Here is a 27,888-nt window from a genome sequence, read left to right as displayed (position 1 = left end):
CACCTGGCAACATTTCTTTCTCCACTGACTTTGAAGTCAGTGGAGGCTCCTGTGGCGAGCAGGTGAGGGCCTAATATAAGTTTAAATCAGGGTCCTGTGACATCATTGGTGCTATACATGATTTTTACAACTCAGATGGAGGCCCACCCACAGTCAAAAGTGCCAAAAGAATGCTGGAAGGAAGCAGTAGAGTGGCCAGAAGAAGCTGATGTAAGCAATATTTTTTGTTCTTCGGTAAGACTCCACAGCCCTGCCCTGCCTCTTTCTCTCATTCTCCACACCAGCATCTGTTTGGTGCAGCCTTCACATCAATCTTGCTGGTTTCAGGTGGGAAACAGTTTTTAACTGACCAGCCTTATTTTAATATTCAAAAACAGCTGGCCTTGCCTCCTCAAGAACTTTCAGGTGTGCTGCCCACTTCAGGCCTCCCATACACTGCTGCTGACATCTAATTAAAATTTCCCCCTCACTTGTAGTACTGAGTCATTTGGGATGCTCTACTTATGAAAGATATGAGGACAAGCCAGCAAGCCAGCCAATGAGAATGAATTAGCTCTAAAATCAGAGAGTCATGAAGGGAGGCTGACATAACACTGAAGGGAGGTGCAGATTAAGTTTTATAAATCATGTAGCAAATCATGGGATGTTGCAGAGGTTTGTTGTACTAAACCAGAAAATCTGGATGACATGATTATAAGTAGCCAAAACCAAAACTTAAAGATACATTTAGAAACAGTTGTATACTCAATCAGATTAGATCTAAGGGGTACAACTAGCAAACTAAATATGATAAAGTTCAAGCATTAAAAATAATAAATTCCAGGTTCAACATGGATTGCAGAAATGCAGGTTTAGTTTTTTTGTTCTCTCCCCAACTATCTCCTGCACTCAATCAGCCTTTGTCAGATGGAGAGACACCTAGCTGGCACCCCTGCCAACGTTGCTATGAGAACCAGGAATGAACATCACAATTTGCCCTCAAAGTCTGCAGCCCAGCATCTTATCTGAAGTCAGAAATGGAGCAAAGGGTATGATTCATAGTGGGCTCTCCCTATCTGAAGCACCCACTCACCACTTTTTTTAAGGAAAGAAATGACTGCTGATTTGAGCTCGATCTCTCTGCTCTAATTGATAAAATACTTGTTATTTTGTGCATTAATGTGCTTAGTTCTTTGCAGTTAGCATTGTACGACAGCTGCTGCAAACAATTGTTGGCTGCACAAAAAGATGGCAATTTTTAAATCTTATTTCTGTCTCTAGTAAAATAATTGTGGGGGATGGAGTTGAAATGGATCTTAATTTGTCTGATTTTAAGACATTTTGAGGATGAAATTAGTCTTCGTGGTAGCACAATAGATGGGACAGCAAACTTGCAGCCCTATCTATACCCATAATATATATATTTAATTTTCCAATTACTTCAATCCTATTTAAGAATTCATGTGGGAGATTTTGCAATTGATGTGGAAAATTATGATAAATGTCATAGAACTGAACTCATACAAGTATGCTTGTTTGCAGAACGTTCTTAGTAAATTATCTCTGTACTTACAACAATAGTGGTTTCACTGTTGATTTGTTTTGGTAAAGGGGGCCTTGAGTGGAATTTAGCTCCAGCAATGCTACTGTGCGGAGATCCTGATACTATTTAAGTGCACTCAGGCACTTAACAGGCCAGCATGGCCTCCTACGTGATTAAAGTCCCCAGAGGGGGGAAATCCCACCCCCAGAGCTGCCAGCCCTCCACTGCCGGCAGCGCCACTGGGAGCAGTGACTGCTGCCAGTAATGCCTTAAGGCCTACCCAGAGGATCGACACTGGATCCCTGGAGACAGGCGAGTGTGGGCAGGATGGGGCATCATGGGGATGGGATCAGTGGCGAGGGTGGGGAAGGGGTCGGATGCAAGGACAGAGGTGACTTTCAGTGGCACCCCAACTTTCCGTTGATTGGTCCTTCTATTGGGCACTGAGTTCCTGTCAACGACAGACCCCTCCCTACGAAGCTATTTGTTGGGTGGCCTTCAGGAGCCACAGGAGACCTGTGCCAGTCCTGCTGAATCCCTGAGTCACCACTAAATTCTGGTGGGCTCTGGGATAATTGGTTTTAAGGGGTTCACTTATGACCTAACTGGCATCGTGGCACCAGTGGGCAGGATTTCCACACCTGGCCCTTCCCGCCCCCGACTAAACTGGGGACAGTTTGCCCAAAGCTGGGAACCAGATGCAGGACCTCCTGCCCAATTCTCCCAGCCCCCCGAAACATCATGTCCTCTCCAGTGGGCTCCCCTAAATTCAGCCCCTTTTCAGTGAATATTTACACTTTTTGGATAAAGAGTAATATATCTTACCCAAAGTTTCCTTTGTGTTCAGAATTAAATTTTAAATTCTCCATTTCTTCTCCCAAGCAGGAATCTGGTGACGTTGGGACTAAAAAACGGAAACTATTCGTTCCCAGCATGGTACTCAGTGGGATGTAATCCTTTCCATCCTGCAAATGAGAACATTTCCTTTGTTTTAAAGGCAAAATAAAGTGCTGATATTTAAAAGTAGTGAAAAGTTTTGCTCCTTGCAGCCAATAATAACGTACGGTAAACTTAGCCAGGAGCAGAATAAGGTAGCTTTAGGCTGTCTAAAAATGCAGGAAGATCTTCTCCACTCCTTATATGAAGCAAGCTCATAAATGTGTTTGAATCCACCATTGTTATTTCTTTGTAAATAACAGGAGAAATATTCTCTCAATGTTGTGTAATCCCAGCCTCAGAATTAATATACTCTATTGGACCGATGTGACATTTCCATTACTCCTATCAGCCATTATCTGAGAATGGCAAATGTGTGATTCATTAATAGTAATTTTGTGCTGTGAATTTATAACCACTTGGAACTAGATTGGGATTAGAACAAGAACAAAGAAAAGTACAGCACAGGAACAGAACCTTCAGCCCTCCAAGCCTGCGCCGATCATATTGCCTGTCAAACTAAAACATTTTGCATTTCCGGGGTCTGTATCCCCCTATTCCCATCCTATTCATGTATTTGTCAAGCTGCCTCTTAAACATCACTATCGTACCTGCTTCCACCACCTCCTCTGGCAGCGAATTCCAGACACTCTTACTACACTCTGTGTAAAAAAAAAAAACTTGACCCGCACATCTCCTCTAAAGTTTTCTCCTCTCACCTTAAATCTATGTCCCCTAGTAATTGACTCTTCTACCCTGGGAAAAAGCTTCTGACTATCTACTCTGTCCATGCCACTCATATTTTTGTAAACTTCTATCAAGTAACCCCTCAATCTCCGTTGCTCTGGTGAGAACAATTTGAGTTTCTCCAACCTCTGCTCATAGCTAATAACCTCCAGACCAGGCAGCATCCTGGTAAACCTCCTCTGCACCCTCTTCAATGCCTCCATATCCTTCTGGTAATGTGGTGACCAGAATTGCACGCAATATTCCAAGTGTGGCCTAACCAAGGTTCTATACAGCTGCAGCATGACTTCCCAGCTTTTATACTCAATACCCCTGTCAATGAAGGCAAGCATGCCATATGCCTTCCTTATCCACCTGTGTTGCCACTTTCAGTGACCTGTGGACCTGTACACCCAGATCCCTCTGCCCATCGATGCACTTAAGGGTTCTGCCATTTACTGTATAATTCCTACCAGTATTAGACCTTCTAAAATGCATTACCTCGCATTTGTCCGGATTAAACTCCATCTGCCATTTCTCCGCCCAAGTCTCCAACCGATCTATATCCTGTTGTATCCTTTGACAATCCTCTTCACTATCTGCAATTCCTCCACCCTTAGTGTCACCTGCAAGCTTACAAATTAGCCCAGTTACATTTTCCTCCAAATCACACGTATACTACAAACTGCGAAGGTCCCAGCACTGATCCCTGCGGAACTCCAGCTCTCCATTCAGAAAAGCACCCTTCCACTTCTACCCTCAGTCTTCTATGAGAAAGCCAATTCTGTATCCATCTCGCCAGCTCACCTTTGATCCCATGCGACTTTACCTTTTGTACCAGTCTGCCATGAGGGACCTTGTCAAAGGCCTTACTCAAATCCATGTAAGTAACACCCACTGCCCTTCCATCATCGATCATCTTTGTCACTTCCTCGAAAAACTTGATCAAGTTAGTGAGACATGACCTCCCCTCCCCAAAACCATGCGGACTCTCACTAATATGCCCATTTGCTTCCAAATGGTAGTAAATCCTGTCATGAAGAATCTTCTCCAATAATTTCCCTACCACTGACGTAAGGCTCACCGGCCTGTAATTTCCTGGATTATCCCTGCTACCCTTCTTAAACAAAGGAACAACATTGGCCAATCTCCAGCCTTCTGGGACCTCACCTGTAGCCAGTGAGGATACAAAGATTTCAGTCAAGGCCCCAGCAATCTCCTCCCTTGCCTACCGTAGTACTCGGGTAGATCCCATCTGGCCCTGGGGACTTATCCACTTTAACACCCATCAAGATGCCTAACACCTCTTTTTTGATCTCATCATGATCCAGGCTGTCTACACACTCTTCCCTAGACAAATTGACTGCTAAGTCCTTTTCTTTGGTGAATACTGATGAGAAGTACTCATTTAGTATCTCTCCCATTTCTTCTGGCTCCACACACAGATTCCCACCTCTGTCCCTGAGTGGGCCTACCCTTTCTCTGGCTACCCTCTTGCTTTTTCCATATGTATAAAAGGCCTTGGGATTTTCCTTAATCCTGGTTGCCAATGACTTTTCATGACCCCTTTTAGCCCTCCTTATTCCTTGCTTAAGTTTCTTCCTACTTTCTTTATATTCTCCATGGGCTTCATCTGTTCCCAGCATTCTAGCTCTTACAAATGCTTCCCTTTTCTTTTTGACTAATCTCACAATATCCTTCGTTATCCAAGGTTCCTGAAACTTGCCATACTTATCCTTCATCCTAGGAGGAACATGCCGGTCCTGAATTCTTATCAACTGACATTTGAAAGCCCCCCACATGTCAGTTGTTGATTTGCCCTCAAACATCCGCCTCCAGTCTAGATTCCTCAGTTCCTGCCTAATATTGTTTCTAATTAGCCTTCCCCCAGTTAAGCACCTTAACCCAAGGACTCCTGTTATTCTTATCCACCAGTACCTTGAAACTTACTGAATTACGTCATAAATCATTTATTACATAAATTCACTTCAGCCAGAACTCTTACAAAAGCGGAGGGTTTTATCATTCTATCATTCCTGGCTAGGTTCGTGCTCAAGTCCCAGAGCTGTGAATGCAATGTTCTTACTCAAACCACCCAATCCCTTGAACCATGATAACTTTAAAATATTAAATGGTTTTATATATTTTAAATGCAAATATTATCAAGAGCCATTTCAAGCATTCATGAACTGGCTTATTATTATTTCTTTATTATGGTTATCCGTACCATTTCATTAGGTCAAACAAATATAGATGAGGCTGTCAATCTGACATGTAAATCCTGAAAGCTGTAACATAAATTTGCACACTGGAATAAAACTGAGACAATGACAGAGTTATGCAAATTAGCTGTAAATAATTAATTTTCAAATATGATAATTTTATATCAATGTCATGTGGCTGAGATGATTCCAATTATGCCAATATTTATGAGTTTCCCCAAAATGATGTTTTTTTCTTGCTTTTACATTGTATATATTACACAAAATATAGATAATCCACTTGACTGGATACACCTGAGGGCTGAATTCTCCCCCCATCGGGTAGGAAGTTGAATGGCTGGCATGCACAAGCACGCTTCTGATTTGTGGCCCCAATTGGGGGCATGGTGCCATTTTACGTGGGTGGGCCAATTAAGACCCACCCAGCATGGCATCCGCACAGAAGCGTTATGCGCTTCCTGTGCTGGTCGGGGGAAATCCCAAAATCGAAAGTGCACTGTTTCGCAGTTGTGCTTGAATGAGTGCACTCATCTCCTTGAGGCTAAGTGCAGCCTCAGGGAGATCGGCTGTAAATCTCAAAAACCTAAAAATAAAATTTCCCTAACATGTCCCCACATGTGACAATGTCACATGAGTTGGGACATGTCCATAATTTTCACAAAAACTTTAACATTTTTAAAAAGCTACATGAAACCTCATCCCGCCCTTGGATGAGGTTTCATGCTTTTTCTAGTTCCCGCTGGGACTCCTGGCCTGCCCGCTAACATTAACGTTGGACGGGCATGTCCTTTAATTACTTAATTGCCTCTGTCAATGGCCTCAATTGGCCATTGACAGGTCGGCGGGCACGCAACTGATTTTGCTGCGCCCCCGCCTTACTGAAAATTTAAATGGGGTGCGGTGGCATTGGGAGATCCCCCTGACGTCACCAAGCGGCATTTTACACATTGGCGAGTGGGCATTGCCCTTGCTCACCGACGTGTAAAATCCTGCCTTAAGTTGCAAGAAAATTATTGTAATTAAAAGCACCAGAAAATTTGGTAAAATGAAGATCACATTTTTTTAATGACAATTTGAACCTGAAACTTAATAAATGTTATATCTAACCGTGAAAGAAATTCAGTGCATTGAAAGAAAAAACCTGAGTACCTGTTGAGCATTTGCCTGCAATAAATCTCCAAGCCTTTCCACAAGCTCAATGAATGTAGGTCGTTTTTTGGGATCAACATGCCAGCAGTCAAGTAATGTTTGATAACTAGAATAGACCCAACAAATAATTAGATTGTCTGACTTTAAAATAAACAATTATGTTAATTTATGTTTTTAGTGACAATGTAAAATAAATTCTAGATGCAATCTGTAAACACCATGTCCTAAAATCAAACTAATTCAATGCAGCTGATTCTTTTCAGACCACATTTGATTTGCCAGAGAAGGAATTGAGCTTAAGTAGGTTTTAGTACTAACTGAGGTCCTCATATTTTGAGGACATTAAAAGGTTGGAGAAAATCTGCTACATACCACTAGATAGGAACATGGGTCAGCCATTCAGCCTGCTCTGCCATTCAATTAGATTCTGGCTAATCTGTACCTCAACTCCATTTACCCAACTATGCTTCATATCCCTTACCTAACAAAAAATATATCTAAGTTTTGAATTATTCTATTGACTTAGGGCTGGATTTTGGCTACCAAGATGGACAGCTCAAGTCAGGAAATTTCCTGACTCACTGGACCCACCTAGGTAAAAATACTTTGAATTATATGATTTTCTCTCTGGGGGGGTGGTGGCTGGTCTGAGATGGAGTCGGGCTTACTGACCACAGAGGCAAGCGGGAGGGCAAAACCAAGGCGGGCTGGTTAGAAGGCCTGTCTCAGTTCACTGAGACTTCATGCCTTCAGAAGCTGTTGACCCTCTCTTCCTCACCCCTCACATCCCTCACCCACACCTCATATCCTTCAAGTCAACTCAATGCCAACTCATCTTCCCACACAAACCACCCACGGCCCCTCATACCTCTCCATGCCATCTCCATAGCCACTCACCCAGCATCCACCGTGGGCAGGCCTCAGGAGCCATGTGCATATGAAAAAGATAAATGTCTAACAATATAATAGAGCTTTCACTCCTACACACTTAATAGTGAAAAAAATTCCCATTCATAAAATCCATTCAAAACTTTTAAATCTCCTCAAGTGTAAATCTCTTTTATAAAAGCAAACTTTTATTCAGACCCCACATCTAGAAAGCTCATCCTTGTTAAGCTGTCAATCGAACTGTGAACTCAGAACCCCCTGTTGAGTAATTATAGCTTTTGAAACTCAGACAAGCATTCATAATGACATAATCATAGCCATTGGGGAAATGTCAACAAATCTTTCCATTGAAACTACATGACCAGAAGATAATGGATGTTTTTTCTAAGCAGCATCAGAAGGCCTGTTAATCAAGGCAATCCATTAGATGGTGTTTTCTTTTTAACTCTCACTGACAGCTGCAGCCTATTTTCTTTTAAAGTTTAAAGAGTGGGGGATTTTAAAAAAAACTTCAGAATATGACAGTTATATAGATCTTATCCGCCCTTCAAGAGCATTTACGTCTGCTGCATCAATTTGTGACTCCCACATTGAGTTAAGGCCCTTACAACAGTCAAAATGGGGTCTGTTTTAACTCAGCACTAAGTTCAAAGGGCTCTGCTGAGTTTGGGTTTCCCTCCTGTGTGATTCACAGCCCTGGTTTCAGCAGCTTTTTGAAGGAGACAGTTCCAGGTTTCCACTGTCCTTTGTCTGAAAATGTGCTTTCTGACATCAAGCTCTAATTTAATGTTGTCCACTTGTTCTGAACTCCCATACCAGAGGAAATAAGGGTGTGGAGAGTAACAAGCAGAATTTAGGACAGGATACATATGCACAAATTTAAACAAGTTGAAGTTAATGGATGGTTGAGAATTGAAGACTGGCAAATAAGATGTTGGAGTAGTTGAGTCTAGAGGCAACAGAGGCATGTAGATTCTTAGATACAGTACACAAATAAGCTTTCCTTTTCTTGCACTCTCGCCAGCTGCGAACATATTATTGTTCCAATATGGAACAAGTTGAATCATCTACCAACACTGACAGAGCATTTGGTCCTGCAGAGCCAGTGGAGCAGAAACAGCAACAATGTGGTAATTGGAAGCAGCACCAAGAAAGGAGCAGCAAGGGAAAGGTAAGTGAAACCTGTAGATTTTAGGGCATGAGCGGCAATGAGTACAAGGGGGCGAAGACTGAGGATACTCACTGGAAGAACCAAGTTGGGAAGGAAGGTTCTTCTACTGAGATCCAGGTCATGGGATACTTCACCATTAGTAGGTATTGAGGCAGTGACTAGAATATCAATTTAAAGGGAATGAGATAAATATTTGACAATGAGGAATATAAAATCAACTCGGAGGAATGGAACTACAGGAGAGAGCAACATCATTGGCCCAGGCACTGGGGATTCAAATGACCTCCCATGTTGTCATTTCAATCATTCTCTGAAAACTCTCCTTTATTGAGTCTGAACCCAGGGAATATTAGTGCTGAGTAGAGGTAGGATGATATGCACGGAGAAGTGCTCCAAATGTCAAGCCTGCTCATCTTTGTCTGATCTGTTGTTTCAGTTCACAAAAGCCACGATGGTTTCTCCACTCAGGTCACAGAGGAAAATGACAGTCAGGCTCCAAAGACAACAATGGAGCCTGATGTGCTTCTTTGAAGAAGGACCCTGCCACTTCTTGGCAGCTTTCCCTCCCACCTTCTCACAGAGTGGGTTAACATGAAAGACTGTGGGAAGGCAGCAGATCATTGACAGGTAAATTTCTCAAGCAATCTCAACTTCTCGCCCGCCCGGTTTACCAGGCATGGATAAAATTGTTCCTAAAGTCTCTCGTTCAATCACTAGCCCCAGTAGTACATTCCACATACTCTGTGTAATGAATAGTTTCCACTATTCTCTGCCATAAACACCTTGGACTTAATCTTTTATCTATGTTTCCGCCTCTTTAAAAAAAAGTTACATTTATTAAAAAGCACTTTTCACGTCCACCAGATTTCCCAAAACATTTTACAGCCAGTGCAGTAATCATGAAGTGTAATCACTGTTGTCATGTAGGAAATGCAGCAGCTAATTTGTGCACACCAAACTCGCAGAAAAAATAGCAATGTCATAATGACCAGATAATCTATTTTTGTGCAGGTGCCAAGGGATCTATTATGTCCACCTTTGAGGGCAAACAGGCCTCAGTTTATTGTCTCATCCGAAAGATGGTAGCTGACAGTGCAACTTCCTCAGTATTGTACTGCGCTGGAAGGTCAGCCTAAATTGTTGTGCTCAAGTTCTGGTGTGGAACTCGAATCCACAACCTCCTTATTTAGAGGCGAGAGTGCTACCAACTGAGGCACGGTTGACAGTATAGCAGTGGAAACAGTCTGTCTCTATCTATTCTGTCGCAACCATTCATAATTAGAGACATGACTATCAAATCACCTTGTATAACAACAATGTTTTAATGAAAATAATGCCAATTTTTGAAATTGTAGAAGAAATTCATCTTGCTGTTAACTCTTTAGCAGGTACTGAACATTACTGTTAGCCAATAATTTCCTTGTCCAGTGCCATAAGGCCACTTTACATTAAGTGAATAATAATCAGGATTATTTTTATTAGCGTTACATCATACACCATACTTATACAGATACAGATGTATAACATGTACTTAAACTGTAAATTAACTGACTCATTTGCCAATAGTTAATTTTTTGGAACCATTCAGTTTAAGGCCTCTTTAGTCACTAATTCAGGTAGATTACAGTGAGTAGAAAGGGTGTAGTTCTGTTCTGAATCAGAGTTTGTAACATGCAACTATCAGGATGTGAGATGGACCTTGGTTTTTTTTAGTCGGCTCTATCAGTCCACTTACATTTCTGGAGTTGAATATTCAGGAGCTCGCATCCTTGTGCCCTCTTTTAATCGTCGGCAAAATTCTTCATCAATTTGAACTCCTGGGTATGGTGATGCTCCTGAATCCAACATGCAGATAAATCCATATTTTAAATATAGATGCAGGAGCAACATTTAATTCTGTCTTTTTCACTATAAATGCAACTTATAAAAATACTGTGTAAAGCTGAGATCTGCCTTTAACGATTACCTTTGGGCTGGCTGTTTTTTTCAGTGTCAGATCTGACAATTCTCAAAAATGGATTTCAGTAAAATTAGTGGGCAGGATGGCAAAAATGTCAACATTTCTCCTCATCATTATCATCCATCAAGAATATGTGCAGATGTTTGGGATGTTTGAGGTAGTGATCACTGCAGTGAAATTGCCGAATTTCAAGAATCCAATATAGAAAATGTCAAGAAATAATATTTTCTCATGGCTTAGTGCAGATATGTACCATCCAAAGTCCTATTGCATTGACCCGTACACACCAGCCTAAAAAAATCCACAAAAGCTGACAGACAGCTTCAAAATAGATGACAACTCAAATAATAACATATAAATGAAAAAAAGTCCTGAATTAAGGCCTAAGACCAAGGCTTTAAGACAACTGAAAAGTTAAAATCCTCTATAGTACCATGGGGCAGAATTTTCAGGTCGGCAATCAGCGGGCCCAGGATCGGCCGGCCCATGATCCGCCAAACATGATTGGCCCCCGACCACGAAGTGGGCATTGAAATAGTCAGCGCTGCCAGGGTGGGCACTGACATAGGTGCAGGCACAGGCGAGCGCTGAATGAAAGCTCCCTGATGGCAGAGAGCTGTTTCAGGGAGCTGAAGACTTCAAAAGTATTAAATAGAGAGTTTAAGATCAGAACAAAAATGTCCAAGCATTACAAACAGTCACCTGAACATATACATTATAAAAATTCTGCCTATTGATTTTTTTTATTTAATAACAAAAACCTCATCCCGCCCTCCGATGAGGTTTCATGAAAAATGGAAAAGCCGCCTGGCCAATTTGTCCATCCACCAACCATGAGGTTGAATGGACCACGAAAAATTGGGGACAGCCTCAACTTTAATGGGCTTAATTACCCTCTTAATTGTCGGCGGGTGCACTTCCGACTTTTGAGCACACCCGTTGACCGAAATATCACATGAGCGTGGGATGACGTCGGGACAACATCATCACGTGCTATTTTACGCTTGAGTTGGTCGGGCGCACGCTCGCATGCCAACCTGAAAATTCTGCCCTTGGATTCTGGATCTTTAGTCATGCTTTTGGCATTACATGGTGGAATTCAGTTTGTTTTCTGTGAAAACTGAAAGCCGACTGCCTTATTTAAGACATGAAAAGCAGCTATGTGGAAGTGTAGTAGGACATGAACTTGGTATGACTTAAAACATGTCATGGCTTAAACTGTAAATATACTCAATATTTCACCAGTTATACTCAAGTATACTAAAGTGAACAGTTGTTAACCAGTTGCTTTTGGCTCATCACACCACTCGCCTTCATTTTGGTCTCTCTTCAGGCGTTTACTAAAATAATTTTTCTGGCTTTGGATGACACTGATGAATAGAGTGGTTTCTGTCAGACTGGGGATTGTTGGTAGAATGAACCATCATTATCCTCCATTTTAAAATGACAAACATTGACTGCCAGCATCTGTCCTCCAATCCCATGAGGTCTGGATTGTGATTATGCATTGCAGATCAATAGGAAATGAAGCAGAGGAGAGAGTTGGACAGAAGAGGGCAACCAGGAAGCCTCTGGGAAGGACCAAGTAAACCAAGCCCACGAATACAGTTACATGAAGAACAGTGAATGCACCAGATCCTGGATACACAGATACAGGACAGAATCAATAACTCTCCTCACTCTAATTGTATCCCATGATCTAGTTTAATTGGTCATTCCACAAATACTTTTATAATATCCACCCTTCATCCCAAACCTGCTCCAGTCTCTTTTCGGTCCCACTCTCCATTGATCAGTGGTGAACATCCATGGCCTAGGCTAAATAGCCAACCCACTTCACAGCACTGGATGATCCTAGCTATAGTCACTATTTGTCATTTTAAAATGGAGACAATGCAGACTCAGACAGCACATAATACCCCATATGTCAGAAATTGCTCTACACAGGAAGCAGAAAAGCTATTTTAGTAGATGCCAAGTGAGTCGAATCAGCTGGCTGTCTGCTTAAAAGACTGACAGCTGGCAATTATGTAGAGCCATACAGAACAGGCTGTCAGAATTAATAAATTGTCAATATGGACTAATGCATTTTTCTATACTTACAGTCTGTTGCACTTGGATTATGAATTATTTGATATCAGCCTCGGATAATGAATAATTCCTTACATTTACTGTCTGTTGGATGAGGCCTGAAAATTCAAAGGTTTTTACTCCTGCCTAAGTGCTGGGATCAACTCACTAGGAATTGCTTCCAATGACCCCTCCAGATTATTTGGGCTCAAGGACTCATTTCTCATTTCAATATTTCTGATGGGACTCCACACCTTTTAGGTTCATCTCAGGCAAATTAGAGAGGTTAGCATTGGGCAGTCCCTGAAGTTTTGAAACCTTGAAATTTTAAAGGTGGTCAGCAGCCATGAAGGGGACCACGTTCTTTACCACAGTGGTTGTATTCTTCAGGGGTCCATGCTAGCAGCCAGGCCTAAACCTCCAGTTAGGTCTCATTTCCACTGGTCAGTAGGTGGTTGGTAGCCCCCTGGCAGGGCTGAGGCATTCCTTGGAATGGGAGTTCCCAGTCCTTCAGGCTGTGATGAAGGAGGCCACATCAGAGGCAGATAGACATTCTGGCTGGAATTTGCCAGTTCGTTACGCCGGCGGGATCTTCTGGCTATGGGGGGCGGGGCTGGGGGGGGTGGGCCTGGAAAATTCCTGCCTCTGTCTCAAACAAGACCCTAGGAAAATTAGAAGTGCAGGTTGTGATCTGGCATATTCAGCTTCTGTCCTAATTGTTGGATTTTCCACTGCACTCCAAACCTACCTTATTGTTGGAATATGCCAGAAGGTTTATCGGGGCCATCAGGTTTAAGTTTAATAGAAACTGGAATATATAGAATTGACCATACTTTTTGGTAGAATGTGTTTGGTTGGCATAATTTTTGTAGCTAACAAAAATTGTAAATGACATGACTGGTATTGTTCTGGAATGTGAATTGTATTTGGTTCCGAGATCTGATTCATCAAAATGCCATTTTTGATCATGTATCCTTAGCACCATTAATTCTGACTCACCCCAAATTTTAAACAGATGGATTCTGTGATAAGCTGTGCTCACCAATATACACTAGAGAGATAGGATTCAATGCAGACCGAAATAAAAGCAGAAAATGCTAGTAACACACTATTAACATCTGAAAAAGAAAGCACAGGCTAACATTTAAAATGCAGATCCTTTTTATGGCCACCATTCCTTACCTCTCCTTTGGATTTGTATTTATTTCTCCTCATGCCCCTGATTTGGAAGTTTTTCCACTTTAAAGGTGTTTTCTAAATGGAAGTTTTTGCCACTGTTAGAATTGACGGCATCTGCATCCAAGATGTTAATCTGTCTTTTCCCTTTGGCAAGTTTATGGACCTACTGCCTATTTGTAGCATGGGTGCCTTCCCTGCCGGCTGCAACCTGCTCAGGTTATGCTCCAATTTTGTCATGGCTGCCACTCGCTCTTTAAAATTGGCTTGATCCTCCCATCTCCCTGCATCTGTGTCGGTAATTGGAAGCAAATGCGACTCTGGGCCGGACAAGCACTTTACGTGTCAAAATTATGGCACATGCACGTTTTCATGCCAGTGCAGGGTCAGGACCCGGTGTCATCACAAGGTCGGGGTTCTGACCTAGGAATTGAAATCCCCTGCTATTTGTCTATATAAATATTGTCCCATGTTCATGAACCTGATTTTACTTTAAAATGAACATCTCTGTATGTCAATCATACATGTGCAGCCCTGAAGTATCCTGTATCTCAATGTCAGTGATAGATGTAGATATTATAACATACCTAAGGAAAATATTTCCCACAGCAAAACTCCATAAGACCAGACATCACTTTGAGTATTGTAAATTTTGTCAAATATAGATTCGGGGGCCATCCATTTGAGAGGGAGCCTTGCCTGCAAATAGTGATGAACAACAATTATTGACATGACCAGCTCCTTACTTAAGTTCATTTTTAATTCTCAAGTTACAAGCAATGTAATTAAATGAACTTACATCTCCCTTTCGTACATAATCAGGATCTTTATAAATATCTCGTGCAAGTCCAAAGTCACAGATCTTAACTACATTGTTCTCAGATAAAAGGACGTTTCTTGCTGCCAGATCTCGATGGATGCACTGTAATAAAAGAGTTACGCTCTCAAACTCATTTCCTCAATCTTTGCCACGAATTTCCTGACATCATTATTTATACTGAAGCTTTTTTAGTAAAACCTCTTCCTTAATGATACAAAAAATAATAATTTAACATTTTTCCTGGGGAAATAAGTAGGAAGTCTGCTTGAGTTCCTTAGAACATGCGTAAGAAATGTATTTGTTTTCAGAAATCGCAGCTTGAAAGCAAGTCATTAAATGTAATAATCATTCAATGCAGGTCTGGGTGTGAGGAAGAGCTGGGCGTCACATGTCCAGCCACACACTGTGCCTCTAAATGGCTGAAACAAGTGTTTCAGCTTGGTTTACATAAACGTTCCAAATTGGCAAATGGACAACAGGTAAGAAAACAAATGTGAATATTTGCACTATGGTCTTTCCATGACATTTTCATAGTGTTTCAGAACAAAGCACAGGATCTCCCATACACAATATTAAGCAATGGACACAGGATGATACAGCAGATACTGAGTGGAGCATAACTGTTGCTGGGTCATAGCCTTAGAGCTCCCTCTGTAACAGCACTATGGGTGTGCCGATGTTACTTGGATTTCAGAAGTTCAGTAAAGTGGCTGAGCACCACTTTCCCAGTATTATAATTAGAATGAAGTATTGAATGATTATTCATCATAACATTCTGGATTTTGCTATATTTGTCTAGTCTTTATATTAATATAACAAACTGGATGGATGAGTAATAATTCCTAATCTCACGGAACCAGAGTTTCTGAATTTCACTTAGTATTGTATCCAAACCTTTCTCGATGACAGGAATTCCATGCCTCGGGCCACCTGGAAACTGTAACTGATCAGATCCTCCATGGTAATTGGTTGTTTGTACAAGTCATCAGCATCTACCAATTATTTTTAAAAAAGACGGGTGCACTGTTAATTTTGAATTGTTACTGCAAACAATGGTTCAGTAATAAAGCAGTCACCATAAAGAGAGCTTTAAGATTTAATTCTTTGGTGCTGATGTAAATTTTCAGTTAATAAAGGAAATGGAAATAATCCATATTAGCAGTTATTTGTACTTAAACAGGCTGTAGTCTGCAGGAAAACCTCACCAATTCCATTGAACACCATTGTTCCTTTGAACCAGGATGTGAACAAAAATAATTCTGGCAAAATGTTCAGATGAAGGGATATGCCTGAAACATTGGGTGGAATCGTCCCAGATTTGCACTAAGTGCGGTAGCGGGCTGGTAAAACGTCATTTTACATACCGGCCGCAATGGTGACTTTTCACGCTGTATTGTCCCAAACCCACTGCATTAGTTATGGGGGAGACGTTGGCGTGGTGGTGGTGTTGCTGGACTAGTAATCCAGGGACACAGGCTAATGCTCTGGGGACAAGGGTTCAATCTGAATTCAGTTAATAAATCTGGAATATAAAGTTAGCCTCAATAATTGTGACCATGGGCAGAATATTGCCGTCGGTGTGTGGGGGTGGGCCCAACATGCCGATGCATAAAATGACAGGCGATGACATCAGGTGTGTGTCCATAAGTCACTGCGCATCATTTCGATATTCCATTCAGCGGGCATGCAGCCGAACTGTCAATGACCTATTAAGGCCATTAAAAAGTAATTAAACTTATTAAGAATGCTGAGAGGCGAAGAGCCCAAGCGGCCTTCACGTTTTTCAGGAAACCTCATCCACGGGCGGGATGAAGTTTCCTGAAGCTTTTATGAAATAAATAAATACATTTTCCTAACTTCACAAACATGTCCCAGTTCATGTGACACTGTCACAAGAGGGGATATGTTTAAATAAATTTTAACCTTATTGATTAAAAACTTTCTAATCCATTCAATCTACCTGAGGCGGCTCCGTGCCTCAGGGAGAATGCTGCACTTTCTTGTGCACGTGCGTGAAAGAGCACAGGCCCCGATTCTTCCTCCTCCCCTTACGTGCACAGGTAGTGCTAAACGCTACCAGCCACTCCTAAAATGGCGGCGTGCATCCGATCACGAGTGGCAATCAACTCCTTGCCCACCCCTGCCCTCTCCCATCCAGCCTGCCCACCATAGGAAAAATTCTCCCTCATGAAACTATCATCCATTATTGTAAAAACCCATCTGGGTCACTAATGCCCTTTAGGGAAGGGAACTGCCATCCTTACCTGGTCTGGCCTCCATGTGACTCCACACCCACATCAATACATAACTTACCCCTGAAATGACTAAGCAAGGTCAGTTCAAGGGCAATTAGGGATAAGCAACAAGTGCTGGCCTTGCAGCAACATCCACATCCCGTGAAAGAATAAATAAAACATTCCCAGGAAACACGCCTTTTCGATGGTGAGCGGGCTCTCGTTCACCCGCCACACCATCACCTCACCACTTCATCACGCCAGGTGCCATATTTAAAGTCCAGAAGTGCGCAGACATCTCAGTATTTTCAGCCTAGGACTATTGCAAGGAAGATGCCCACGAAAGGCAAAAGGACTGCAGCCCCTCGGTTTACTGACATGTCACTGGAGTGCCTTTTGGATGCCATGGAGGCCTGCTGCAATATCCACTACTCCCGCTCTGGCCATAGGATGGGCAGTGGTGTGACCAACCAGGCTAGGTAGGCAATGTCAGTGGTGATCAGTGCCAATGTTGCACAGAAGAGGTTGGCTATTCAATGCAGATAGAGGATGAATGATCTCATCCGTGCAGCCAGGGTAAAGCAACCAACTCATCACTCTAAACTCATACACTCAAAGCCCATCATACGTTCACTGGCAGCTCACTCACAGCCAGCTCAAGGGCATTCTCACAAAGCCTCACATGTCTATCTCGTCTGGAGACTGCCTCCTCAGGCATCACTATCTTGAGGCCACTTGCACAGATCAACATGTGCCACCACACACACCCTGGGATACCCTCCTTCCCCTGTACAGCCCTTGTCCTGCAGCCTCTTCCCTTGCCTGAGGCTGCTTCTCCCCCTTTGCCAAGCAAGCCCTAGCCCCGTAACCATTGAAAACCCACATATGGCTGGTTGGTAAGTAAAGATTTGCCTATGAGCCCCAATAAAAGCAATGTGGTGCTGTCTGTGAAGCCTGGCACTGATGATTGCTGGTGCTGACCTAAGCAAGGTAGACAGACAAACCTCGAAGTCCTGAGTGAAGTGCAGCCCACCAGCTGCACACTGGCGCCGGCGGGCACAGAAAATCCCGGCCATTAGCTTTTTTTCCTTTCTCCACAGATACAGCCTGGCCTGCTGGGTGATTCCAGAATTTTTGGTTTTCATTTCATATTTCAACCATCTGCAGCATTTTCTGTCTTGGCCAACAATAATGTTGGTTTAGCTGATTTAACAGGAAGCATGGGGTCAGTACTGCCATAAAGAACTCAAACAGACTTTTGGCGTACTCCCCTACATTGGACCATTAACATGATTGTCCAAAACAACTAAATTCTTCCGATGGTGATGGCATTGGTATTCCTTCTGACACTCTGTTCTTTCCTGTATCCCTGGTGATCATTAGCCTTTCGTTTTAGCGTGACATCTCTTTTGAGCAGTTCTGTCAACATCTCCTGCACTGCAATTGCATAACTGTCCCAATTAATTCACATGCATCAACATGAAATACAAATAAAATTTTCTAAAACTGTTTTCAATTAATCTATCCAGACAACTGGCCTTCAACAAATTAGATGATAGTGCAAGGAATTATTCTGATTAACAAACTTGTCGCTTCCCAGAAACATCAGGATATAATAAAATAAAAACCATTTGTAGATTTCTGATTATCCTCAAGTTGACATCCGCCATCCCACAATTCCCTACATTTTAACACAATCATGCTCCTGTCTTGGTAGTTTGCTTCCTATTGCCATATCGAAATTTAGCTCCACCATTCCATTTTTCTCCTTTCTTCCCAGATTCAAGCCAGGGTACAGATTCACTGCCACCAGCTGCTCATTAGTACAATGCCCAAGCAATCACTCATCATCAACAAAAGGATCCAACAGAGGGCGCTGGTGAGAAGTGACTGAAGCATTCTTGGAGAAGTCAACGCAGCCACCACGACTCAGGAGGGAATCGAGGAGGACCCACGGTCAAAGAACGGAATAGCCCCAAATATTACATTGCTGTAGCATTTCCATCCCTCCCTCCTCCTCAAACCCAAAGAAAAAGAGAGAGAGGAAGAGGCTGTGCCTTCAGGAGTGCACCAGACCTGCGAGGGACACTCTTCTGAAAGTGGATTTTAAAGAAAAAGCAGCTGATTGGTGTAAATCCTGAGAGCAGACTCGGAGGGAGGAGCACCGGAGCAGTGAGTATAAATCTAGCTTACCTCGGGGATTCGCGGCCTTGTCTCCAGGAAGCAGACTCGGAGGGAGGAGCACCGGAGCGGTGACCTCAGGGCACAGAGTAACTGAAGCCAAAACTGAAAAAGTGACATCACAGGAAAGCTGTGACCTGATTGGTTGGTAGGAAATCTGCAGCAAATTTGAAAAAAAGCTGCAAAGCTAATTAATAAATTAATTATCTAAGTAGAGATAGCTGGGCAGGTGATGTGCTGTTGCTGTATGATGTAGGAGCTGGCAGATCCCATTGTGAGCCACATCTGCAGCAAGCGTTGGTTGCTGGAGGAACTCCGGCTCAGAATTGATGAGCTGGAGTCCGAGCTCCAGACGCTGCGGCACATCCGGGAGGGGGAGAGTTACCTGGATGCTTTGTATCAGGAGGCGATCACACCAGGTAGATTAAGTACCTCAAGTCCGGTCAGTGGTCAAGGTCAGCAGGGTGTGACTGCAAGTGAGGCAGGTAGAGGGATCCTGTGTTCAGGAACAGAGGAGCCTCAGCTCTTGGCCTTGTCCAACAGGTATGAGATACTTGCTCCCTGTGTGGGTGAGGAACAGGGCTGTAGGGAGGATGAGCCAGCTGACCACGGCACCGTGGCACAGGAGGCCATTCAAGAGGTGCGAGCAAAAAGACAAGTGATAGTTGTAGGGGATTCTATAATTAGGGGAATTGATAGCTTCCTTTGTAAGCAGGATTGAGAGTCCCGCATGGTATGTTGCCTGCCCGGTGCCAGGGTGAGGGACATCTCTGACCAGCTTGAAAGGATATTGGAGAGGAAGGGGGAGGATCCAGTTGTTGTGGTCCACTTTGGGACAAATAACATAGGTAAGACTAGGAAAGAGGACCTGTTTGGGGATTATCAGGAACTAGGACCTAAATTAAAGAACAGTTCCTCAAGAGTTATAATCTCCGGATTACTACCCGAGCCACGTGCAAATTGGCATAGGGACGCGAGAATAAGGGAAGTAAACATGTGACTAAAGGAGTGGTGTGGGAAAGAGGGCTTCCATTTCATGGGGCACTGGCATCAGTATTGGAACAGGAGGAATCTGTACCATTGGGAAGGTCTCCACCTGAACCGATCTGGGACCAATGTTCCAATGAAAAGGGTAAATAGGGTGGTCAGCAGGACTTCAAACTAGAAAGGGGGGGGGATGCTGGAGGGAAGGGTAAAACTCCAAGCAGCAGGTTAGCGTGTGGGCGAGGTGGGGGCGGTGGGGGGGGGGTGGTTGCGGTAGTGGTGGTTTCAACTTCATGGAAAATTATGAAAAAACTGAAAAGAAAGGAGAGCCCAGAAGAGACTATTAAAGTCTCCAGAACACAAAATAGGACAGAGTGTTTGGAAAGGGCTAGGAATCTAACTTCAAGCACATCAGATAAAGGGACGACAATGAGAAAGGGAATAGGAAATACAGGATTGAGGTTTGTATCTGCATACACGCAGTATACGAAATAAGGTAAATGAGCTTGTGGCGCAGATTGAAATTGGCAGGTATGATGTGGTGGGCATCACGGAGACATGGCTGCAAGGGGATCAGGACTGGGAGCTAAATATCCAAGGATATACATCCTATCGAAAATATAGGCAGGTTGGCAGAGGGGGTGGGATTGCTTTGTTAGTAAGAAATGAAATGATATAGGGTCAGATGATGTAGAATCTGTGTGGGTAGAGTTGAGGAACCGCAAAGGTGAAAAAACCATAATGGGAGTTATGTACAGGCCTCCGAACAGTAGTCAGGATGTGGGGCACAAGATACACCAGGAGATAGAAAAGGTGTGTAAGAAAGGCAAGGTTACAGTGATCATGGGGGATTTTAATATGCAGGTAGACTGGGAAAATCAGGTTGGTAGTGGATCCCAAGAAAAGGAATTTGTGGAATGTCTACGAGATGGCTTTTTGGAGCAGCTTGTGGTGGAGCCCACTAGGGAACAGGCAATTCTAGATTTAGTGATGTGTAATGAGGCAGATTTAATAAGGGAGCTTAAGGTGAAGGAACCCTTAGGAGGAAGTGACCATAATATGTTGGAATTTACCCTGCAATTTGAGAGGAAAAAGCTGGAATCAGATGTAACGGTATTATAGTTGAATAAAGGCAACTGCAGAGGCATGAGGGAGGAGCTGGCCAGAATTGACTGGGAGATGAGCCTAGCAGGAAAGACAGTGGAACAGCAATGGTAGGAGTTTCTGGGAGTAAATTGGGAGACAGAGCAAAAATTCATGCCTAGGAAGAAGAAGCATGCTAAAGGGAGGACGAGGCAACCATTGCTGACAAGGGAAATCAGGGACAGCATAAAAGCTAAAGAGAAATCATACAATGCGACGAAGAGCAGTGGGAAACCAGGGGATTAGGAAGCCTACAAAGACCAGCAGAGGACATTTAAAAAAAAAAAATAAGGAGGGAGAAGGTTAAATATGAGGGTAAACTAGCCAGTAATATAAAAGAAGTTTGCAAGAGTTTTTTTTAGATATATAAAGGTTAAGAGAGAGGCAAAAATGGACATTGGGCCACTGGAAAATGACGCTGGAGAAGTAGTAGTGGGGAACAAAGAAATGGCGGAGGAACTGAATAAGTACTTTGCGTTAGTCTTCACGGTGGAAGACACGAGTGACATCCCCAAAGTTCAAGAGAGTCAGGGGGCAAAAGTGAGTATGGTGGCCATTACCAAGGAGAAGGTGCTAGGAAAACTGAAAGGTCTGAAGGTGGATAAAGCACCTGGGCCAGATGGATTACACCCCAGAGTTCTGAAGGGGATAGCTGAAGAGATAGTGGAGGCATTAGTGGCGATCTTTCAGGAATCACTAGAGTCAGGGAGGGTCCCAGAGGACTGGAAAATCGCTAATGTAACCCCCCTGTTTAAGAAGGGAGTGAGGCAAAAGACGGGAAATTACAGGCCGATTAGTCTGACATCAGTCGTTGCTAAGATTTTAGAGTCCATTATTAAGGATGAGATTTCAGAATACTTGGAAGTGCATGGTAAAATAGGGTAAAGTCAGCATGGTTTCATCAAGGGGAGGTCGTGCCTGACAAATCTGTTAGAATTCTTTGAGGAGGTAACAAGTAGATTAGACAAAGGAGAGCCAATGGATGTTATCCACTTGGACTTCTAGAAGGCCTTTGACAAGATGCCGCACAGGAGGCTGCTCAGTAAGATAAGAGCCCATGGTGTTAGAGGCAAGGTACTAGCGTGGATAGAAGATTGGCTGTCTGGCAGGAGGCAGAGAGTAGGGATAAGGGGGTCCTTCTCAGGATGGCGGCCGGTGACTAGTGGAGTTGCGCAGCGGTCAGTGTTGGGAACACAACTTTTCACTTTATACATTAATGATCTAGATGAAGGAACTGAGGGAATCCTGGCTAAATTTGCAGATGATACAAAAATAGGTGGAGGGACAGGTAGTATTGAGGAGGTGGGAAGGCTGCAGAAGGATTTGGACAGGTTAGGAGAATGGGCAAAGAAGTGGCAGATGGAATACAACATGGGCAAGTGTGAGGTCATGCACTTTGGTAGGACGAATAGAGGCATAGACTATTTTCTAAATGGGGAGAAAATTCAGAAATCTGGAGTGCAAAGGGACTTGGGAGTCCTAGTCCAGGATTCTCTTAAGGTTAACTTGCAGGTTGAATGGGTAGTTAGGAAGGCAAATGCAATGTTGGCATTTATTTCAAGAGGACTAGAATATAAAAGCAGGGATGTGCTGCTGAGGCTTTATAAGGCTCTGGTCAGACCACATTTAGAATATTGTGAGCAATTTTGGGCCCTTTATCTCAGGAAGGATGTGCTGGCCCTGGAGAGAGTCCAGAGGAGGTTCAAGAGAACAATCCCAGGAATGAAAGGCTTAACATATGAGGAACGTTTGAGGACTCAGGGTCTATACTTGATGAAGTTTAGAAGGATGAGGGAAGATCTGATTGAAACTTACAGAATACTGAAAGGCCTGGATAGAGTGGACGTGGGGAAGATGTTTCTATTAGTAGGAGAGACTAGGACCCGAGGGCATAGCCTCACAGTAAAGGGAAGATGTTTTAGAACAGAGATGAGGAGAAACTTCTTTACCCAGAGAGTGGTGAATCTATTGAATTCATTGCCACAGAAGGCTGTGGAGGCCAGGTCATTGAGTGTATTTAAGAGCGAGATAAATAGGTTCTAGATTGGTAAGGGGATCAAAGGTTATGGGGAGAAGGCGGGAGAATGGGGTTGAGAAACTTATCAGCCATGATTGAATGGCGGACCAGACTTGATGGGCCGAATGGCTAATTTCTGCTCCTCTGTCTTATGGTCTAATACTGCAGAAGTTAAAGATCTGGTAATACTCAGGAGGTTAAGTAGCTTCTATGAAGAGAGAAACAACATTAGTGTTTCAGCTCGATGGGAAGATCCTGCCAATAAACTGTTTTTAAGCAAGAGCAGAACCAATGAATTTTAGGGTGGGGTTTGGTGGGTGGGGAAGAATAAAAGGGAAAGATCTGCGGTAGGATGGAAGCTAAGAGTGACTAAATCACAAAACAAATGATGGTGTAAGGTAAAAAGAGCTGATAATGGGACAAACTTGGAAACAAAAGATGGAATCACAGGAGGTGTAAATAGTTATAATTGGCCGAATTGTGGAAGGTGCCAGATTCCCAATTGGCTGTTAATTGACTGGAGGCGGGATTTCTGCCCCTTGGGCAATGGAAGTCCTTTCTCAGAGAGCTACCAGCCAGTCAGAGGCCAGCACTTCAAGCATGTGGCACTGGATCATTTAGGTATGGTTGGGGGCCTCGCCGGGTGTCAAGCTGGTTCCTGGGATTTTAGAGACCATGGTGGGAGATAACCATGAGGGGTGGGAGTAAAGCTTTGTGGGACCCTCCGATGACCCCAGGGGTCCATTAAGGAGGGATTTCTCCACCACAGAGAAACTTGATGTGTATTACAAACTCATTTCTAATGCAATGTCTTTATTGAACTGAATGTGAATTAGCTACCTGCAGAGCTCACATGGCTACAGCAAGCCAGCTAGGACATGTAGTAATGATTGCATTTCAAAACCCAAACAGTGTGTGCCTCTCCCGCTACTGGTTAAATGCTAATGATGATGGGATGAGGTCCTTAAGTGGCCATTAATTGCACCACTGGTATAATTGTGGTGGGGGCAGGGATGGGCAGGAAGATGGCAGGCAGACCACACACAGGATTTAAAAACCTCACCACTCCACCCCACCCCCCACCCCCCCAACCTTCAATCCACCAGCAGGGGAGCATTAAACTGTCCTAATGTGTCCAAGAGAAAATAAGTGATTAAGATCAGAAGCAGCTAACCTTAATGTTAAGGCTGAAAGGCTTTAGGTGCCTAGCATTAAGATAAGTTGCTGTTCCTTGAGCTTGTGTTGAGTTTTATTGAAGGAGGAAGTGGCTGGAGAGATTGGAATGAGATCAAAGTAGAAAGTGACCAGAAGCTTAGGGTCACGCTTGCAAACCATTTTCCATGTATTCGCCTAAGTAGTACGTGTCATATTTTAATCAACCAGACCCATGACACTCACTGCCTTAGGCTCATACATGAAGTTGAGTACTAATCAACAATGCCTGATACTGATTAATCAGCCTGGCAATCAATATAATCTATTATAATATAATTATATTATAATATAATTATAATATAATTATTATATAATCTGAGGTAGGGTATAATATGCTTTTCTGTAAAACCAGTTGTCATCAGAGTTTGAACACTCATTAGGCTCTCTGTTGTTTTTGTTACAAATAGTACAGTTTATGCTGAAACATAAGTTTGCTCAAAATCTATAGAGATTTGAAATGGTGATTTGAGATGGATAAATTACTATGTATATTTTGGTGGACCCAGTGAGGAGTTATAAAACCCATCATTCAGATCTGAATTTTCCCCAGTACGTTGTCATCATTGACAAGCTGTTCCCTTGGTGGTGCACTGTAGAAAAATTTCTGATCATCTGGTGAAGCTCCACTAGTAGGCAACACTAAAGCTGCAACTACTGCTGATGTTCGCTTACTCCCGGTAACACCCTTTCACCTCGCACGGTAATTAGTGGCAAAATAATAAGGTGAGGTTTCCTCCCTACTGTTCTGAAAAACTAGAGACAATCTGATAAGAACTATAATTGTCATTCATAGCACACCATGTATTTTTATTCCTTTCCAAACTTGAAAGGTGTACCTCCTCCTATTAAGAATATCCCACGGATGTTTATTACATAGATAATCAGCAAGGACATCAAAGATACTCAGTCTGGTGTAAAAATAACTTTGAAGGCTGTAAATCAGGAAGAAATCAGGAAGGAATCGGGTCTTACCCTCCTCTTCCTCTTCAACATCACTTAGAGTTTTATCTTCATCAAATCCAGAGCTCGTGGAGCTCTCGGAGCTGGTGACACTAGCCAGCCTTTTCTTTTTACCCTCCATGGAGGCCTTTTCTTGAACTGGGTCTGACAGCAGTGTGGTTTCCTATGCACAGATCGAACACAGGAAGAAATCTTATAAAACTTATAAAAACAATATGTTTTGAAAATAAACAGCAGCTCTTTACTAAAATGAATGTCTTACATTTTATTGTGTTTTACCTGTCTCCAGCCCTCTCAGCCATGGCAGCTCACAGTGCAGCCAAGGGAAAGAATTAAATGGAGGACTAACTCCTTCAGTGGTGTCAGTGCTAAACTAACTGAAATGACCTCATGTTAGGAAAGAAAATTCAGTTTCTGGAAAGTGAATACTAGATACAAGCTACTGTGTAACTTTACCAGATAAACAACTCTACCTATTATGGTGACATAAGTGGTTTTCCAGCACCACTGAAACATTTCTAGTTATGGACATCACAAAACCTTGGTGTGAATGAGACCAAATTTCAGAGTGTAATGTGTGCCCCAAGAATGCCTGAAAAATGTCCCAGTTGGAAATTGGTCAGACCATTTTTGCAGTGTCCAAGGAAGCCCCTGGAACAGGCATTAAGCCTTTTTCATATACCAATGGCGGGCCTGACACATGTTTGAGGATCACTCAGTGAATTTGGGATGCCTTGAGTAGAGTAGGCGTAAAGCCTGCACTGCTAAGGTTTTCTTGATGTGGATGTGGCCCAGCCAGCAACTGCCATTGTGATGATTAATTTATAACAAAAATCAAACTTATGTGGAGACAAGAGGAGCAGAAGAGACTAGGCCCCTAGTTATATAGATGGGGCCTGAGGACCAGTTTCACACAATCCTTATGCCTCCTCCTTTGGGTGCAGGGATTATCCCTGTGACAGTTGGATGCCTGAAAGGTGCCAAAACAAATTTCTAGTCCTGTGCCGGAAAGTGGTACAACACAAATTCTGGTATATGATTCTCTAATTGGTGAATTCCTACTCATGCCAATGACAGGTACTGAATAGAAAAGAAATCAGGGTTAATCAATTTTGAATATTTAATATTGTCCCTCAATCACTCCCTGTTATTATATTTTAAGTTTTAAAATTGCTGGGAAGTGGCAACCCAGGAACAGACACATAATGGAGAATTTCTCTGCTGTGAATGAAAATACTGCCCGTGGACATCAATTTCGATTTAAAATGTTAATTAAGCAGGAATCTCAATAATTCAAAATGAAGATCTTTATGGTGCAATCACCTTATGCAGCACAAAGTTATTCCTCTTACTCTTCAGATAGTTGGAGAGGTTGCCATATTTACAGTATTCAACAATCACCATCAAAGGACCTGTGTATAGAAAAATAAGGCACAATGTAAATCCAATTTAACTCTTTAAAATACTCTAGGATAAGAGTAATTCTCTAAGTTTGTGTTTCCAGCAAGCCTTTCTTGCTGTTTGCATACCTCATTAAATCTTGAGTGTGGTCCCTATGATTTGACAGAGGCTTTGTGTCTGATTCACAAATCTAACCAATATCTCAAGATCTAAAGAATGTTCTTGCTAAAAATGTATTTTTAGAAACTTAACATGCAACAATAGGTGCCTTGATGGGGCTATTCCCTTTGTGTATGATATTTCTACGGTCAGACAGTGATACATAAAGTTTCCTCTTTCCCCTTCTACTCTCAGCATCCTCAGCTGCTCACCTCTTGAAGCAGAACTGGCAGGGTTTTTGGGTTCACAGACGAAACAGAGGAACTTCATATTTCAATGCTCAATCTCAGATGTAATGCAAAACTCAAGGCATCTAATTGAGAAGCCAACTATTTGCTTTGGAAGGTGTAGAGAAAAATTGGCTTATACGTTACTTATAAAATTAGGGACCCGAAATCTGGGAAAGAATACCCAATCTTTCACTGTGAAATGCTGAATTTCTGTTCCTCTCCTACATGAACATGAACAAATATTGTGTGTGGAGGGACAGAACTGAGACCGGGGTGTGCTAAACCGTGAGACCCTGCTAGCCTAGTGCAGTCCAAGGAGGCAAATATATCAAGTGAATTGATGCATACCATCCTGCAGATTGATTACAGTGGGTCCACCACCATTGGGGTCCAGCCTGGTACCCATAAAAAGGGAACAATCTTTTAAAAAGTACTGCAGAGATGAGGGCAGAAGCTACGACCCCATACAATTAACTGCCTGATGACCCTGATGACCCGTGGTCATGGCCACGGTCTCCACAAAAAATTCCAGCCATAAAGTCTGGAGGGGTTAGTGCTAGAGGACACTGGTGAGAGTGATCCTAGCATAACCACCAGGGTCTTGAACTGAGGAAGTTCATGGTCTGGATATGCAGCAGAGATTTGGATATTTTTCACATCAATGTTGAAGGACCTTATTTTAGAACATGCATTTCTTACTAATGTTATCCAATATATTTGTACA

At 42.8% G+C, this 27,888-nt stretch overlaps 1 protein-coding gene across 3 annotated transcripts in view; it reads right to left on the bottom strand.

Moving 5' to 3' along the window:
* flt1 (fms related receptor tyrosine kinase 1) overlaps window positions 1–27,888 on the bottom strand; it is a 243,360-nt gene that overhangs the window by 32,457 nt on the left and 183,015 nt on the right. For all 3 annotated transcript variants that reach the window (XM_041198845.1, XM_041198847.1, XM_041198846.1), the window contains exons 20-27: window positions 26,698–26,786; window positions 25,387–25,537; window positions 15,535–15,632; window positions 14,620–14,742; window positions 14,408–14,519; window positions 10,350–10,449; window positions 6,556–6,661; window positions 2,348–2,487 (exon numbers count right to left, since the gene is read on the bottom strand). In XM_041198845.1, coding sequence (XP_041054779.1) covers window positions 2,348–2,487; window positions 6,556–6,661; window positions 10,350–10,449; window positions 14,408–14,519; window positions 14,620–14,742; window positions 15,535–15,632; window positions 25,387–25,537; window positions 26,698–26,786 — 919 coding nt within the window. The remainder of the gene's footprint in view (window positions 1–2,347; window positions 2,488–6,555; window positions 6,662–10,349; window positions 10,450–14,407; window positions 14,520–14,619; window positions 14,743–15,534; window positions 15,633–25,386; window positions 25,538–26,697; window positions 26,787–27,888) is intronic.

The sequence above is a fragment of the Carcharodon carcharias genome, chromosome 11 (assembly GCF_017639515.1).
Source record: "Carcharodon carcharias isolate sCarCar2 chromosome 11, sCarCar2.pri, whole genome shotgun sequence".
In the NCBI taxonomy this organism is placed as follows: Eukaryota; Metazoa; Chordata; class Chondrichthyes; order Lamniformes; family Lamnidae; genus Carcharodon; species Carcharodon carcharias.
This window is presented reverse-complemented; position numbering and strand designations above follow the sequence as displayed.